This window comes from Euprymna scolopes, chromosome 14, assembly GCF_053919585.1.
Source record: "Euprymna scolopes isolate OS-2025 chromosome 14, ASM5391958v1, whole genome shotgun sequence".
Taxonomy (NCBI): Eukaryota; Metazoa; Mollusca; class Cephalopoda; order Sepiida; family Sepiolidae; genus Euprymna; species Euprymna scolopes.
In genome coordinates this window covers 54,330,510-54,347,758 of record NC_136495.1, presented here as the reverse complement: position 1 = coordinate 54,347,758, position 17,249 = coordinate 54,330,510, and the positions used below count along the sequence as shown (strand labels likewise).

Sequence of the window (17,249 nt, the reverse complement as noted above, 5' to 3'; positions counted from 1 at the left end):
AATCATATTATTTTAATTCTTTGGACTACTGTTCTCATCTTGAATGTTATTGTCACAATGCCGACCCATGGCATAGTGAATAAAGTACTTGATAAAATTCAGTTGTGCAGTTACATACTTTTGAAGTTTGATGGTTCAATTCTCAGTGTGGGTGACACTCAAAATACAATTGTTAATTACTTAGGACTTCTACCCAGTCATGGCTGATGGAACAAGAACCTGCTACCCCCGTGGATTAAAAAAAGGGTTCCCTTTAAAATTCCATGCAGAATCCTGAGTTTCACTGAAAGATTTCCGAGTTCGACAAGATACACCTGAAGAAAATTGGAGATTATATTGACCGAAACGTTTGTGAAAATAGCACTCAAGGTGAGAACAGTAGTCTAAATAAATCCAAATAATACGAATAATCAATGCTCACCTAAAAATTTCAGAAATGTAGAATATATTGTAAACACCTGATTTCTGATATAGAGAAAAAGAATGACAAAGTTGATCTCTATAAAAATAAATTTTTATTGACAAGAAACAACAAATTTGGATAAAGTGCTGAATATCGAGTCGCTTGTAAGAAACGACCTGCTAGCCCTGAAAAGAAGAAATGTCTTTGGCATGAAGAATGGCTTATAGTAATCAGTGTAACAGTAACTGGATAAGTCTGAATTTGTTGCTGACGGTGAGGTAAAAATGTTTGCAAAAAGGAGGATTCCTGGAAGATTATGGGATATTTTTTTAGGCTAATCTAACACTTATTATGACGTTTCTTAATTTTTTAGATGAGGACCCGTGGCGCAGTGGTTAGAGTACTTGGAAAAATCAATTGTAAAAGTGGTATTCTCCTGAAGGTTGAAGGTTCAATCCTCAGTGTGGGCGACCGAAAAATACAATTGCGAATTACTTAGGACATCTATCCAGTCATGGCTGACGGAACAAGAGCACGCTACTCCTGTAAAGTAAATAAAAGGTTCCGCTCGAAGCTCCGTCCAAATTCCCGAGTTCGACAGAAACATTCCCGAGTTTGACAAGATACACCTGAAGAAGGTCGGAGGTTACATCGACCGAAACATTGTGAAAATTATACACAAGATGAGAACAGTAGTCCGATGAATAATAATACTAACAATTATTATTTGTTAATTTTTGACTTTAAAATATTATTCTTATTTTATTTGTTTTTTTTTTTTTGTTTTTTTTGTTTTTTAGCTCTTTACATCAAGTGGCTTCATGCTTTGTCTGGAGTGATTTCCATAAAAAAAAAAATAGACTTATGTATTAATATAGTTGGCTCATAACGTATGGAACCAATATTCCAACATTTATTTAAAAAAAAGTGTGAATATCTATATTTTCTGAACTTTTGATTGGCTGAAATAAAATTTCTGTATTAATGTTCTTATCCAATCAACAGTTGACATTTTTTACAAAACTTATTCATTTGAACACAGTTCACAATAAAATGACAAAAATCTTTTTTAAAATATTTAAGAACGAAAATCCATTGATTCAATGTTTTATTGTTATATTTTGAATGTGTTAATGCCCATTTTACATGCTGGCATGTGTTGGACAGCTTTTAGAAATTTACTTCCAAACCAGACTATCTCTGGCCAGGTCTTTATTTATCCCTCTTTATCTCAACTCCATTCTTACCACTTCTTCTGATGTTTTGTTTTACCTTCCTCTGTGAACTAAACCTGCTATCAACTGTTTTACATCTACTACTCTAAGAACTCTGATCGATTATTTCAACATGACCGTGCCATCAAAATATCCTCTTCTGCATCTCCTTATACTGTCAACATTTAATCATTCCTTTTGTCATCATAAGATCTAAGCCTCTCTTTAAGACTCATATTACAGATTCATCAGATCATTCTAATATTTCTCTCCATGCAACACATGCCCTCAAGCCTCACTGACCAAGTTTCACTTTCATGTATCATATACCCGCGCTGTTGAGGAAAGTAAGCTTTATTTAACTGCTGTTCTTTGTATGACCTAATTTTCAAAACTGTTTAAAAAATTTTACATTTTTTTTTCTTTTTGTTCTTTTCAGATGAAGAAACCGATTCCGTGGATCCAATTCCCAAGAAATTGGTTTGCTATTATCTCCCTCGAGCTGAGCTTCTAAGCGTCACCGATATCGATCCACACTTATGTACACACCTCGTGTTTGCCTTTGCAAAAATAGAGGACAGCAAATTGACGGAGAATTCACCAGCAGACTTGAAACTTTATGGCAAGATGACTGGCTTGAAGTATGTCAATCCGAAATTGAAGATTCTCCTTTCCATACAGCACGGATTTCCGGCTTTGGTAAATTCCGATGAAATTGTCCAAGAAAAGTAAGTTGATTTCACCACTTGTTCTTTTTTAGCACGGATTCTTTTTGTTTACTTGTTTTTTTTTTGTGATATAATGGATGCCAACTCAGACTATGGCATTTACTAAGTAGTCTTCAAATACGGTTGAATTCACTTATAACAATGTGTTGGTGCAGATAGGCATGAACCTGCATTTGTGTTTATACACGGCACAAGCCATGATTGTTATTTTATTGATTTCAATGCTGGTTGCAACACCAATCATATGGTCTCAGTCATTTTGACTTTTAAAAAAGAATTTTTACCGGCATTCACCCAAAATGGGCCAAGATGGCACCTTTCATAAAACACACAGCATCTCAAATGAATGCAGACGATGAATGATGGTCAAAAACAACCAAGATAATTATGGGTAGCCAGTCCCAGGACCAGCGATGAACACCATCGACCTGTGGACGAGGTAGGTTAGATGTCGGCTTTGATGGTGTGTAACCATATCTTCAATTGGCTTCTTGGGCATCTTCAGCAATCTTAAAATGATTCTGGAACTGTTGCTTTGTGGATAAACTCTCCTGTGTTGGGGTGTGCCATATGGCCGAACCAAGAAAGTCTGCTCTTTAAAAGCGTTAGGTTAAGGGGCATGATCCTACATTGTGTCCAGATTTGTGTATTGGAGACAAAATGGTGTCAGCAGATCTGCAGAATTTGGCAGAGTCATTGCTGCAACAAGAGCAATTCCTTCCAACCAAAATCACAATTCATGTTTAAAACAAGCAACATTTTTTTTTATTTTGAGATTACATGACACTTGGATTCTTTACAGAATTAAAGACTTACAAAATCCACCCAAGGCTCTCACAGCAAACAGAGACCAATTGATTTCTTATGCCCAGCTTGCTGGAACATATATATACTAGGCTTTTTAACTCATAAAAATGGAAACACGTTATAGGCCATTGACTTAAAAGGAATGCTTTATGCCAAATTAATGGTTGAATATGGTAAAATTTGTGCTCTTTTTACATTAAATACTGATTCCTAGTAATTCCTAATAGTGCATCAAATGCAGGGCACCCGCAGACCCCACAATTGCAGAGGGGTGGGCTGAAAGTTTCCGAGATCTAGATCTATTGTAATGAAAAAAAAAAATAACAAAATAATTATTAGAATTTACTGGGAAATAATTATCACACTTGTATGTTGAAATATACATCTATCAACCCATCTCTCTCTCTTTTTCCCTCTAATCTTTGATAGAAGCCTTCTGGCGGTGGGGGGAGGGGGGCTCAAAGAGGCTGCAAAACATTTGTAATTTTTTAAAACAATGAACTTGAGTGAGAAATGGATATTATATATATATATGTTTCATCGTACAAGAACATAACATGTATTTCCCTTAAAACCTCTGGCCTTGATGGAGGAGAGACTAAAATTTGCTGCTATTGTTTCAAATAATATGAAATAACAGCAAGGGGAGACTTGATTCCAAATATTTCTTATGTGTTATATCTCCTCTCTTTCGTTTTCATACATAAAGTACATTTCACAGTGTATAAGGATTATTTGATACTGGAGATATTCATAATCATACCCTATTTCCAAAAGAGGGGAGATCCAACATATGAGAAATATTTGGAATCAAGTCTCCCCTTGCTGCTATTTCAGATCATTTGAAACCATAGCAGCAAGTTTGTCTCCCCATCCATCAAGGCCAGAGGTTTTGGGGAAATATATATATGGATATATCTATGCTGGTAGCCAAGTTAAATATTGAAATGCTCATATCTTTGGTTCTTTGGGATGAAAGTACATGAAAAAATTGCAGGTTTTTTGAAGATTATAATACTATTCTATGGTTAAATTTTTATGACAATTGGTAAAAAAGAACCTATATTTTCAAACCAATAAAACCTGCCCAAATTTGCCTACATTTGTATATATAGTGTCCTGGCAGGACAGCTTCAGTTTTACTGCTTTGGGATGAATTTTGCTTGGGGGTTTTTTTTTTTTTTGCTTGGTTATCTCCCCTGTGGCCTTGCCAGACTACTAATATTCAAACTTTCAGAATTTCATAAAACATTTAAAAAAATCTAGCGACTGTATCATTTATAAACAAGAAATATCAATGTTGGTGCCCAGCAATTTGATATTTTTGAAAGTCATGTATAGTAAAACCCGATCCAAATATAAACAACTTACACTGACTGGGCAAGGCAGTGATCTATATATTAATACTATAGTACTTACCTACCTCCATGTATCATGCTTTTGATTAAATAACTGAAATAACATCTTTTGTTGGTAAAACTTCACACACACACACACACACACACACACACACACACACACACACACACACACACACACACACACACACACACACACACACACACACACACACACACACACACACTGTGTCTGATCAATTTAGACCTGGCATTAACTGTTCACAGGGAACATGAGTTGGAACAGATACATTGAGAGCATTTGGCAAGGCTGCCGCGAAGAAGGTGGTCTCTCTCTCTACTGTGATAGAAAGCTACTTACACTTGAAAGTATCCTGTACCTCTATAAGGCCACCATTCGCCTATGTCTGAAGTATTGTTGTCACATTTGGGCTGGTGCATCTGCTACTAGTTTCTTACTCTTAGACAGGGTTCAAAAGAGAGTCACCACCTGATAGGTCATGAACTGTCATCTAAGCTTCAGCCTCTGTCCCATCGACGAGATGTTGCATCTCTCTGCCTGTTCTACAAGTGCTTTAATGGTGAATGCTCTGACGAATTACAAGCACTTGTACTCTTCTCGACGTGAACACCCCTGACGAACCCGACAAGCAGCTAAATCCCACAGTAGAGATCCCTAGGTGTAAGAAAGCCTTCTACTCCAATAGTTTCTTCCCTAGAACTGCTAGATTTTGGAATTCTCTTCCGGATTCTGCTTTCCCAACTGTACTGACATGCAGAAGTTCAAGTGTAATGTGAACAGACATCTTGCTACTTATTTTCCTTCATAATATCTCTTCAACTTATGTCCCAGATAGTAGCCCCTCCCCCTACTTCAAAGTGGCTCTGTGCCTTGTTTGGGGTGAAAATTGAATAAAAATAAATAAATAAATAAATAAAAATGTCACAAGTTAACCCCTCTTTTTAGTTTTTTGAGCATCTACTTGATTTCAAAGTTTTTCATATTTACGTGATTAATATAAGGCATTCATGTCAGTTTCCCCTTTTTCATTTTACATGTTTCTGAACAGGTAGTGAACAGAATGTCAAAAAAATGTAAAGGGCGGATGTGTAGATAGAATGCCATAAAATCAAACTACTTAAAAAGTGGATTTTTGGTTACTACAGAAACCGTTACATTTTTATTCTGGTGGAGTCAGCTTCTTTCACACTAAAAACTGAAAAACAAAATAAATTTGACTTCCACACAACCGTAAGAGAATTTTTCTTTTAACTCTATTTTAAGGAAATGTAAAATGTGTTCTAAGAAACAAATGGAAGACTGGAACTGAACGACCTTTTTGCCAATAGCAAAGCTTATTTTTTTTATTCAACTTTATTTGATTCATCAAGAATAGCCAAAAGAAGACATGCCAAAATAACCAGGAGATGCATAAAATTGCAGAAGATAGGAGCTTGTGATTTTTGGAAAATTTATAACAGTGTAGTGAATAAAGGACACTCAGTAATTCCTCCACTATCCAACAACACATGCACAGCAACCGAGAAGACAGAACTGCTTGTTCAGTGATTCACCTTCAACTCCACCTTAGACTCAACAAACAACTCCCTCCCAACTTTCCCTATGCGGACTGAAAACATACTTGATGATCTGGAAATCACTCCTTCTTATGTATGTGATATCAAAAAAAACTTAGACACCCCCAAGGCATATGGGTCTGATTTCTTCCTTGCTAATATGGAAATCGTCAGCTGATCTAGCCTCATTACTTTCTAAATTCTACAACAAATCCCTTGCTGAACCCTGTTTCCGAAATAGCCGGAAAATAGCCCATGTGGTACCAACGTACAAGGACTGCTCAATTAGCGCCCTACCAACATCCTCTCCTTCTTTGATAAAATCTTTGAGTCATTAATCAAACCCTTTATTTAAATAGACGTTTGGTGCAATGGATAAAGGTGTTGAGTACAATCAATTCTAAGTAACATTCTCTGACAGTTGACAGTTCAATCCTGGGAAGGATTCTCTCATCACATAAGCATTGTCCATGCTGCCGTTGATGGCTACATTAAATATGTGTAAGACAAAGAAATAAAAGTTGATTGTTAGTGAAATAATTGTGAATTGTGGGGAAGGCGGAGTTGATAGCTGTTCATGATTAGAGTATTCATACACTTTTGTATAACTCCGTATATCTTCAATTTAGTAAAAAAAAAAAAAAAAAAAAAATCCGATTATTATGACAACAATAGACAATATAAATTTCTCACAAAGTAACCCGAGTTGTTTTTCTTTTTTTTTTTTTTTACTTTTTTTTTATTATTTGTTGTTCTCACGCCCGACATGAGAAAAACTTTGAACATTCAGATCAAAAATGAATCGATGCAGTTGGAATTTGTCCAACCTTTTGAAAGAATATTTTTGTCTAATTTTCTCTGTGAAAAGTTTTTCTCAAATGTTTTTTATAATGAATTCTGTTTCATTGCGTTTATGATAAAAATGGCTGCCAGATCTGAAATCTTTGATAGATACAGCTGTCGCACTTCAAACTATGATATTTGATCTCTTTATCTTTTGTTTTTTTTTTGTTTTTTTGTTTTTTCATATTTCGTCTGGCTCAATGGGAAGAGAGGGTAAGAGGAATTGCAAGAAGTGGGAGGGAGTAGAAATGGGTCATCATGATGTTTTTTTATTCCTGTTGCCCAGGAACATGAATAATAAAATAAAAGAGTTAAAATGTAACATCTTTTATTTATTCAAACCTGCCTCTCCCTAGTATTTTCTATTCTTCTTTCTATCTATTTCTTCACCTCTCACTATCACTCTCTCTTTTTATCTCTATCACCCCCTACCTATCTCTCTCCTCTAACAACTGGAAAAAAAATTGTTGAATAATTACTACACAATAGCACTATAAAATTGCTCTAAATGCCCCCCTCCTGCCACTCAACTAATTTTGTTCCTGTTGACCTCGAAAAGAATAAATATTAAACAAAAAAATTTGCTCATATTTTGTCTGCGACAATTCTGAAAAGAAATATATCAGTTTTATGAACGTCTTGTGTAGTTTCTTATTTTTTTTAGCTGAAGACACAGTTACATAACTTTCTTTTATAAAACAGAAGATAATCACATCTTTTTTTATTTTCAACTTGCAATACCTACCTGGCATTGCCTAGGAGTCATTTTACTTTGAATTTTTAATTTTTTGCTTTTAAAATGGGATTTTGAAAGTTAAATCATTACAGGATTGTCTCATCATTAAATTAAAACAGATTGTTAAAACTATAACAAATGTTTTCTTAATACTGATTTAATCTGTGTGTGTGTGTGTATTTTTTTTTGTCAGATTTTACAAACAAGCCATCAGTTTTCTGCGAGAATACAGTTTTGATGGAATCGATTTGGACTGGGAATTCCCACCAGCCTCTGCCAAAGTAAAATATTCCAACTTTCTTGTGGTAAGTTACCATTTTTAATCAATCAACGCCCCCCCCCCCCCTCTCCCAAGTCAGGATTCATAATTTATTTTTTTTGATTCTCTTTCATTTGGATTATTCAAACTACTATTCTCATCTTGGTTGTTATTTTGTTATTTTCACGTTTTGACTGATATAATCTCTGACTTTCTTTCAGGTGAATCTCTTGGAACTGGGGGACCTTTATGTTGAACTCAAGAACCTATACGAAATTACGAACTGAATCCTTTATTTAATTCATGGATATATGTTGTTCTCCATCTGTCAACCATGACCGGGTAGAAGTGTTACTAAAACTTTTATTCTTAGTTATTATTACCTATAGTAAGGATTGAACCTTCAATATCCAGATCACTTAAAATTGATTGTTAACCAACACCTGTACATGTGGCACTACGGATAAGTCTCACATGCCGTGTATTGTTTTGGCATGTCTTTGAATTCCATCCACTGACACCAAGTATATTGCAAACGAAAAAATAAAACCGGTCAACACATCCAATATTCAATATATTACATGTGGTACTGAATAGCATTTAAAAACATTTAAGCTTTTTTTTTTTTTTACTTGGCAGCCACCACTTATCAAAACCTGAAGACCACTCGAGGATAAGAGTTATTGAATGTGAGGTGGTAGTGTAGTAATTGTTAATGGTATAAGTTGGAATTTGATTATTTATAGGGACGACTCAACAAGAACTTGTTTACATTGGATTTGAAGGCTACCATGTTGTATTCAACCAGGAGAACAGTGTTCCACAGGCGGGCGGTTCTGGGAAAGAAGCTTTGTTCATGGAATCTGCGTTTAGATTTAGGCACAGATAGAGTGTTGGGGAAATCATTTATAGTGGTTGTAGGTAGCTGAGTGTTTTTTGCTTTTTGTGAAAATTTGGCAAGGGGGTACCATAGATTGAAGTTCAGTCGAGCATTTGTCATGTAAATAATGATAGAACGGAGACAGACTCGCAACGTCTCTTCTTTGGGAAAGAGGTCGAAGGGAAGAGAAAAGGGCATCACTTACTAGATTTTGAAGCCAGTTTTGAATTCTATCAAGGCTGGATAGGGCACGCTGAGCAGCTTCTGTCCAGATTGGCAACAGTACTCCATTTTAGGATGTACTTGGTTCTTATACAAATAGAGGATTACTTCAGCAGTGAGATACCTGCTATAATGGTAAAGTGATCCAATCATTTTTCCAGCTATCTTGGCAACAGATTTGATGCATGTGTTCCATTTCAGATCAGGAGTAAAGGTCAATCTCAGAAGCTTGTCAAGACATGGAGCTTCCCCAAGAGAAGAGTCATTCATTTCAATTAGGGTGTGATGGGGGTCAGAGCGATTATGATGAAAGGAAAGAATTAAAATCAACCAGACACCTTTTTCCCCATTGCTCTACATTCTCAAGATCAGAAGAGAGAAAATCAGAAATCATTATTAAATTGCCATTCTTTCACAAGAATAAAATGGTGAAAAGCTATGAATATTTTATATTCAAATTTTTTATGTTTGTAGCTACGTGTGTGTTTATAATTATCTTTCTCGTGCATGTGGTTGCCATTTTGCATGTTGCTTCATCATGGATAACATATATAGTGCCAAAAGAAAGAGCAGCAAAAGGGTGTGAGGAGACCTGATTCTAGCATACAACATCATCAACAGGCATGTAAAATTTTTTTAGATTAATTTCTCACCTCAAAGCTATTTGCAGTGTCTACAGAAGATGTACCAGAGGTTATGATGATGCCTACAACATTCATGTTTAAAGTCACTTTGGATAAACATTCAGATGCTATATTGATGCAATATCTTGTGTCTTTTTATAAGGCTTGATGCACTTTGCTGTTTTTTATTTGCTATTTTGCAAATAAAAGTAAATTCAAAAGGCAATAGTGTAGAAACAGATTGGCAGTCTTGCACTTACGCCCAGCAAAATTGAAAGTAAGTTCAACAATTCTAGAAGGGTCACATCAGTATTTTACACCGTACAACAAGGTTTCATGGTTTTAATATTTTTAATTATTATTAATTATTAAAAACATAAGACAACAATACACTTTGTTTAATTTTCAAAGTTGTTTTATTTTGTATAAATGAATTTATATTTTGTTATGTGGGTCATTACTTCAGATTTTATTTTGTAATATTTTCTTCGTTTTTCTGTTAAGGTAATAATGCACTTTCTAAAAATTGTTTTTTTCTGTTGAATAAATAGTTATAAATATATAAAAATGCATATTTTGTTCATTTACTTTATTTAATGAAGTGATGGTGTAAAATATTGATATGACCCTTCTAGAGTTGTTGAACTTACTTTCAACTTTGCCGAGCGTAGGTACAAGACTGCCAACAGATTTATACACATCCACATTTATTCTAAGATGAACAGGTCATTGAAAACAAATGTAAACAATATTACAGAAACATGTAAAACAAAGAACAACAAAAATTAGTACTGAAGATAGAATACATTATCGTCCCAAATACAATGAAAAATGAAAACATTTAACTTTGGTCAGAGATAGAGAATTACGCATGAATAATGAATAACTAAATGTTACTTACTTTGTATTGTCTGTTTCTGAGAGTCTATGTGACTACTATCAGAAGATGTAGCATAGAACTAAAGCCCGCTAGGATTTGTAAAAGCATGCTCCAAGGAGTAGTTGGACAAAATTGTTCATGTACTTTGTGGGACATGCCAGAAGGAGAACATTTTCGTTTTAAATTTCCAGCAAATGAACAGAATGAATTTTCTTAACTTTCAGACAGAAGAGTGCATTCTCCAACATTAACCCGAATAAATCCAAGGAAGATAACTCTAACATAAATTCAAGCATGATAGCTCATAATTTTGACCCAATAAAGGCAAAGAATATTTTTAACAAATATTTTATTTTGTTATTGATAGCAATATTTTTTAGTGGTAAATGTTCAGTGTTTTTATTTCTGTTATTAATAGTCAGAAAATCTTTGGTTGAAAGTCACATGGTTTTCTCAACTTCCGTTCTGGGGTCACCTCTGATCCTTAAGTATCACTCAAACTTTTCCATCCAAACAGTCCTGCACTACATATTAAAAATAAACAGAATCTGGTTAATGTTAATGAGAATCTTAGAAAATGCCACTTGGTACCATTTCAAAACACTATTTTTGCATTTTATTAAATTCAATGATTTTTTTTTAGGAGGGGTGGGCGATATTGAGCTAAGAATTCTCATCCACAAAGTCTGTGGTTCAACAGAAAAAAATGTATTGTATGATTGTAATCTCCAGAGAAAATAAACCTGTCTTACTTGTTTGAAACTGAATTTGAGATTTTTATTTGGAGAAAGAATTCTTTTGTTACAGCATTGATGTAAACCACGTTGACACTGCAACCAGTGTTGGAATTAAACTAATATTTTAGAACTGCACAATGAGTGGATGATGAAGGCCTGTGTACGTAAAGAACATACACAGATAAAACATTCATAATGTAAAAACATGTGTCAACAAGAAGCAACCATGTTGAATTGTGTCCAACTAGTGTGACAACAGTCATCATACTTTATTTTTAATATCAAACATATTTTTTTCATTAAAATCATTGAATTTTATGATTTCGTGCAACAATAAGGTGTTTGGAAATAGTATGCTGAGCAGATCATTGTTTTGTTAGCATTTTAAGATGATTTAAAACTGACTCCATATTTTTTTCTGCAAACTATTTTGAAAATCATTGGCTAAATATCTTTGCTAATCCATTTGTATTTTCCAGGGATTTCGGAAAGCCATCATGAAGGAATCTCAGTCATGGCAGAGGACGCCGCTTTTACTTACGGCCACTTTACCGAACAGCAAATCCAAAATCAATAACTATAACATGGCTGTTCTTGCTAAGTAAGTTTACCAAATGTCATCAGCAATTCACACTCATTTATCGGCTCCTGAATTACCAATGTGGGTAAAAAGAAAGCCCAATCCTTTCTTACTGTAACATTATATGCAAATTACAGAGTGGAATGATAAGTGCTGCCCTAAAGAAAACAACACTACAGCTTTATTTTAAAACTTTTATTGAAAAAATCAATTCAGGTAACTTGATTATGTAGTAAAGCTGACATCTATTCAATGTAGCCGCTTTCAGCCTCAATCACTGCCTTGATACAGGTCTGGAACTGGAAGCATGCCTTTTCTACAAGCACCTGTGGGAGCTCGGCGAATACTCAGAAGATGGTGGCAATCAGGCTCGATTTAGTGTTATGAGAGGTCATGTTGGTGATTTTCTCAACATATGATCAAACAAAGTAGTCCAGCGGCTTCAGTTCAGGGGAGGAGGAGTGCCAGTGGAGAAGGGTACAAAGTCGTAGCACTCCTTCTGAAGCCAAGCCTGGGTCTCTTTGGACTTGTGGGCCAGCATCGAGTCCTGCTGCCACACCCAGTGTCTGCCAGTGGTCAGCTGATTGCACCAGAGGATCACCACACTCTTCAGCACATCCAGGTACACTTTGGTGTTTATTTTGAAGATGTGAGGTGGCATGATGTGGTCCTCACTTGAAACCACACCAATGATCATAACCATGGCTGGAAACTTTGTTTTCATCACCCTGGACACGTCCCTGTTATTTGTGGCAATCCAGCAATGCGTTTTTTGGGGTGCTGGCAATGGTCTTGTTATCATAACTTGTATCAGTAGAGCGCATGATTTGTACAGCGGCGCATCTCCGATCTCGCTCGTTGAACATTGTGCCACTTTTAGACATGATAGAAGGCTTCTATCGCTCTTGGGATCTGTACACAGCTGGCCAATTAGTAGATGGTTTGCAACAAAAATAAGAAAACTGGTTTTCATCAAACGAAAATGGAATCATGTCATGTTTTCTAGAGCGACAGTTTTATCGTTCCACCCTGTACACACAGGGTTTGTTTTTTTTTTAAAAAAAAACGAATACCAACTTTTCTTTCTTTTGCTTTAGTTCTTCATGATGGCAATTCTGAGAAAGAAACTTTGTTTGTGGAATTTGCTGTTAGATTTAGACACAGATAGAGCGTAGGTGAAATTGTATATAGTTGTTGTAGCTAGTCGTGTGTTTTTTTGTAAAAGTTTGCCAAGGAGGGAAGCATAGATTAGAGTTTGAACAATGGTGGTACAATAATATTAGGTCTGTGTTTCTGCCCGATATTCAAAGAGTGGAAATATTTTTAAGGATGGCATCAACATGCAACAGATAAAGGCTACAAGTTCAGAATTTCAACAGGTCCAATTACTTATTATTATCATTTTTTTTTAAGTTATTGGATTGTTAATGTTTGGTATCTAATTGATTTTGAGATTGTATTTAAGTTTGCTTTTTTTTCTGTATTTGAGTCAAACTAATTTAAGAGCTATTTATTTTCATATTTGCATTTTGAATATTACTTCTGATTTGTTTAATTATGTATTGAATTCATCATTATAACTTTTCATGTTGATGAAGAGTGAATCTCTAATATAATGTCATAGGCTCGTTCTCATCTGCTGGAAATGCTTGAAAATTTTAATGAAAATAGTTAGACGTTAGATTTTTCTCTCTTTGTTATTGAGTTTTTGGTTTTTGTTTTTTTGAACAGCACACTTGACTTTGCTACAGCCATGACCTATGACCTGCACATGTTCAACAAAAATATTCACAATAAAACTGGTTTCAATAGTGCCCTCTACCCGCCAAAAGGGGAGAATCAACTATTTAGTGTGGTAAGTTTTTTTTTTTATATATCTATATACTAACTGTATCTACCCGACGTTGTCCAGAAGTCTTTTTTTCTTTCATTTTAGTTTTTTTTTTTTTAACTTTGCTGTTTGTTTTGTTTTTTGTTCATTTTTTGCCAAATAATATTTTTGTAATGTAAAATTTTGAATCCTAATTTTTTTTTTAATGAAAATCGCTCCAGACAAGGCATGAAGCTACTTGATGTAAGGAGCTAACAAGAATGAAAGATGATTGTCACAAAGATAGGAGATGCATACTGACCTTAATCTTGAAAAGAGGGTGAAAACAGCGAACAGGAAGAGTTTGACAATCCTGCAGTTCTTGGAAAGAAGCTTCTAGAATAGTAAGCTGTATTACCATAAGGTATCAAAACAGCGAATCAATGGAGACCATTAGATCAACGAGTCAAACAAGATGAAAAAAAGGAAGCAGGGAATAGATCAGACAATTCTGAAGAACACATGTCATTATAGTATTTATAAAGAAGACTGAAACTAGCAAGATCACATCTGTGAGAGAAACGTTGCAAAGAAGAAGTTTAATTCTTATGGTATCATTTGTTCATTAAATCATTTGTTCATTAAATCATTTGTTCATTAAATTATTAAATAAACCGAATTGTTATAAAATCATAACTAATTGTTGTTAAGATAATATTTTAACCTTTATTTTTATCTTTTTTAATTATATAAAATTATTAGAAGAATACTCGTCCCAAGATGGGTAAAATCAATTTCCTGATTAGTTTTGTATCACTTTTATGTCGCCTTACAAAGATTAAAATCAAGATATAATCATACTATATCTTACGTGTAAAATCTTTATTCAAATTCTGATCAAAATCCATTACATGATTTTGATTCAAGAAAATGTCTGAAATTTAAGGCTTAAGCTTAAGAAGTCTAAAGAAGAAATTTTAATTTGGGGAATCTTGCTTCATTAATGTTGAATGACTATGGAATAAATTTAATGCAAATCTGAAATATTTGAACTTTTAAATGAGATGCTTTGCTCATAGTAGGCCCCTAAAAACCCTATAAATATTTAAAAGAAACTGAAATTGTGGGAATATTTATTAATTAATGTTTAATACTTATCAGTATAACTTCATAAAATTTTTATCTAACAAAAGTTTTATGAAGCGCTTTCACTTTTTACTTCCATTTATAGAAAACTAAAATTAAACTACATATAGCCTACATTACTCATCTTTATGTCTAACAGCTATGTTCTAATATTCATTATTATCAGTTAATGAGTTTAGCAATCTATTGTGTACATACAAATGTATAAACATGTACACATATCTAACTTTATATTTAGATAGAGATTGGCTGTAAAAATCTTCCAAAATTTTCAATCTTTTGATTAAAAGATGATTTTATAAGAAATTTAAATCCAGTTTAAATTAGTTTCTATTCAACAATTTAAATGCTTCCAAATCCTTTTCAAATTTTGACAGGTCATAAAATAACTGGTTTTTTTTTTTAACTATTAACAAAAGATTAAAATGGATGACTTGTTTACAAAGTAACCAAAATATATTCTGGTAGATTTTGTAATTCTTTTGTTTTTTTTTAATAGAATTTTTAAAAGTGTGCTTTATTTTATGCCTCTGTATTTTTTATTTAAAAAATCCAACTAATTTTTTTGTGTACAAATTCTTTTGATTTTGATTTTTTTGTTGTGTACAAATTCTTTTGATTTCAAACAAAAATATTTTCTTAAAATTGGAAACCGTCTGATGATTTACAAATATATTTTTTTTTCGGATTGAAATTTTTGAAAACAAATTCAAATTCATAAATTACAAATCTATAAAATATTTATTTATTTATATATATTTCTGGGGAAATATATTTTATTTCCTTATACCAATCGTTATTTAAGAAGCTCAATGTAATTACTGTGTAATATAGTGAATAAATGACAAAAGACTATATTCCAAAGTTCATGATGTTGACCATCTTATAATTTATTCCTTTAATTCAGTTGACATTTACAATTCTTGACAGCATCTGTTTCGTAGTGCAAAATCAATCACTTAATTATTATATCAGTTAGTGGTCAACATCATTAACTTTAGAATATAGTCTTTTGTCATTTATTCACTATTTATTTATTTATTATTTTATTTTATTTTTTATCTTTTTTTTTTAGATTGGATTAATTGATTATTATCTCAACGAGGGTTTCCCAGCTAATAAACTTTTGTTTGGGGTCCCCACATATGGACGAACATTTATGCTGGAAGACCCCAAAGAACATGGAGTACATGCTCCAGCTGTGAGCCGGGGAGATGGTGGACCGATGCTACACAAAAAAGGAGTTTATTCCTATGAAGAAGTGAGTTAATGACAATTGTTTGTTTTTTTGTTTTTTTCCCACCCACCTCAAACAAGGCATATTGTCACTTGGAACTCAAGGAGCTATTATTTTTGGATCATGTCTAACAAAGGGTTTTGGGGAGTTGAGCAGTAAGATGTCTTCACATTGCATTTAAACTTCTGCATGTCAATATAGTAAGGGAAGTAGGAGGGAATTCCTAAATCTAGTTGTCTGAAGAAAGAAATTATTTAAGTAGAAGGCTTTCCAGTCTCTGTGGACCTCAATAGTGAAGTGGTGTGATTTTGTTGCTTGTCGGGTTAATCGGGATTATACATGTTGAGGTCAAGGGGACCTGCTATGAGTTCATCAGAGCACATTCCATCAAAGTACTTATAAAACAGTACATTAAATACAACATTGCGACAATGGCACAGTGGTTAGAGCTTGGCTGATAGTGTGGAACCTATTAGATTTGAGACTGTATTTTAGACTCTGTCTAAGAGTAAGAGATTAGTGGTAGATACACCAACTCAGATGTGGCAACAATACTTCTTGCATGGGCAAATTGTGGATTTGTAGAGATATAGGATGCTCGCCAGTATGAGTAATTTCCTAGTGTGGTAGAGGGAGTGCACCTTCTTTGCAACAACCTTGGCAATGTCCTCAATATATTCATTCCAATTTATGTTGCCTATGAATATTAGACTGAGGAGTTCAAAAGATGGGCTCTTCTATTTTGCTTTGGGCATATTTTTTGAATTTGGGAATCTGTTTATTAAACTCAAGAAACCATATGGAACCTCAAACCTAACTCCTTATTTTGTTCACAAAGGCAGATTATTCTTGTTCTATCAACCATGATCGGGCAGAAGTGCTAATTAATTATGATTTTATTCTTTAGCTTGCATTACAATGTATATATATGTGTGTTAGATAACATTATAATTTAATATAGATTGAGCCCCTATTTCCTGGCCTTTCTAGCTTTTAACTGTAGTTAACCAAATTTGTTGTTTTTACTTTGGAAGTGTCCAAGTGAATAACACTCTCTTAAAAAAAACTTCCTTAACGCTATCACTAATCCTAAGTACAAATGGTAACATGTCTCCTTCCTAAAACACCCTTGTAAAACCACACATAACTACTTACCAAAGTAGAACCCCCTCCCATAACACAGCATCTAGGATTTATCTCCCATAGCA

The 17,249-nt window shown here is 33.9% G+C and overlaps 1 protein-coding gene across 3 annotated transcripts in view; it reads left to right on the top strand.

Moving 5' to 3' along the window:
- LOC145293022 (chitotriosidase-1-like) overlaps window positions 1–17,249 on the top strand; it is a 63,460-nt gene that overhangs the window by 38,638 nt on the left and 7,573 nt on the right. For all 3 annotated transcript variants that reach the window (XM_080139308.1, XM_080139305.1, XM_080139306.1), the window contains exons 3-7: window positions 2,057–2,345; window positions 7,861–7,972; window positions 11,748–11,869; window positions 13,580–13,703; window positions 15,880–16,065. In XM_080139308.1, the coding sequence (XP_079995434.1) occupies window positions 2,057–2,345; window positions 7,861–7,972; window positions 11,748–11,869; window positions 13,580–13,703; window positions 15,880–16,065 (833 nt within the window). The remainder of the gene's footprint in view (window positions 1–2,056; window positions 2,346–7,860; window positions 7,973–11,747; window positions 11,870–13,579; window positions 13,704–15,879; window positions 16,066–17,249) is intronic.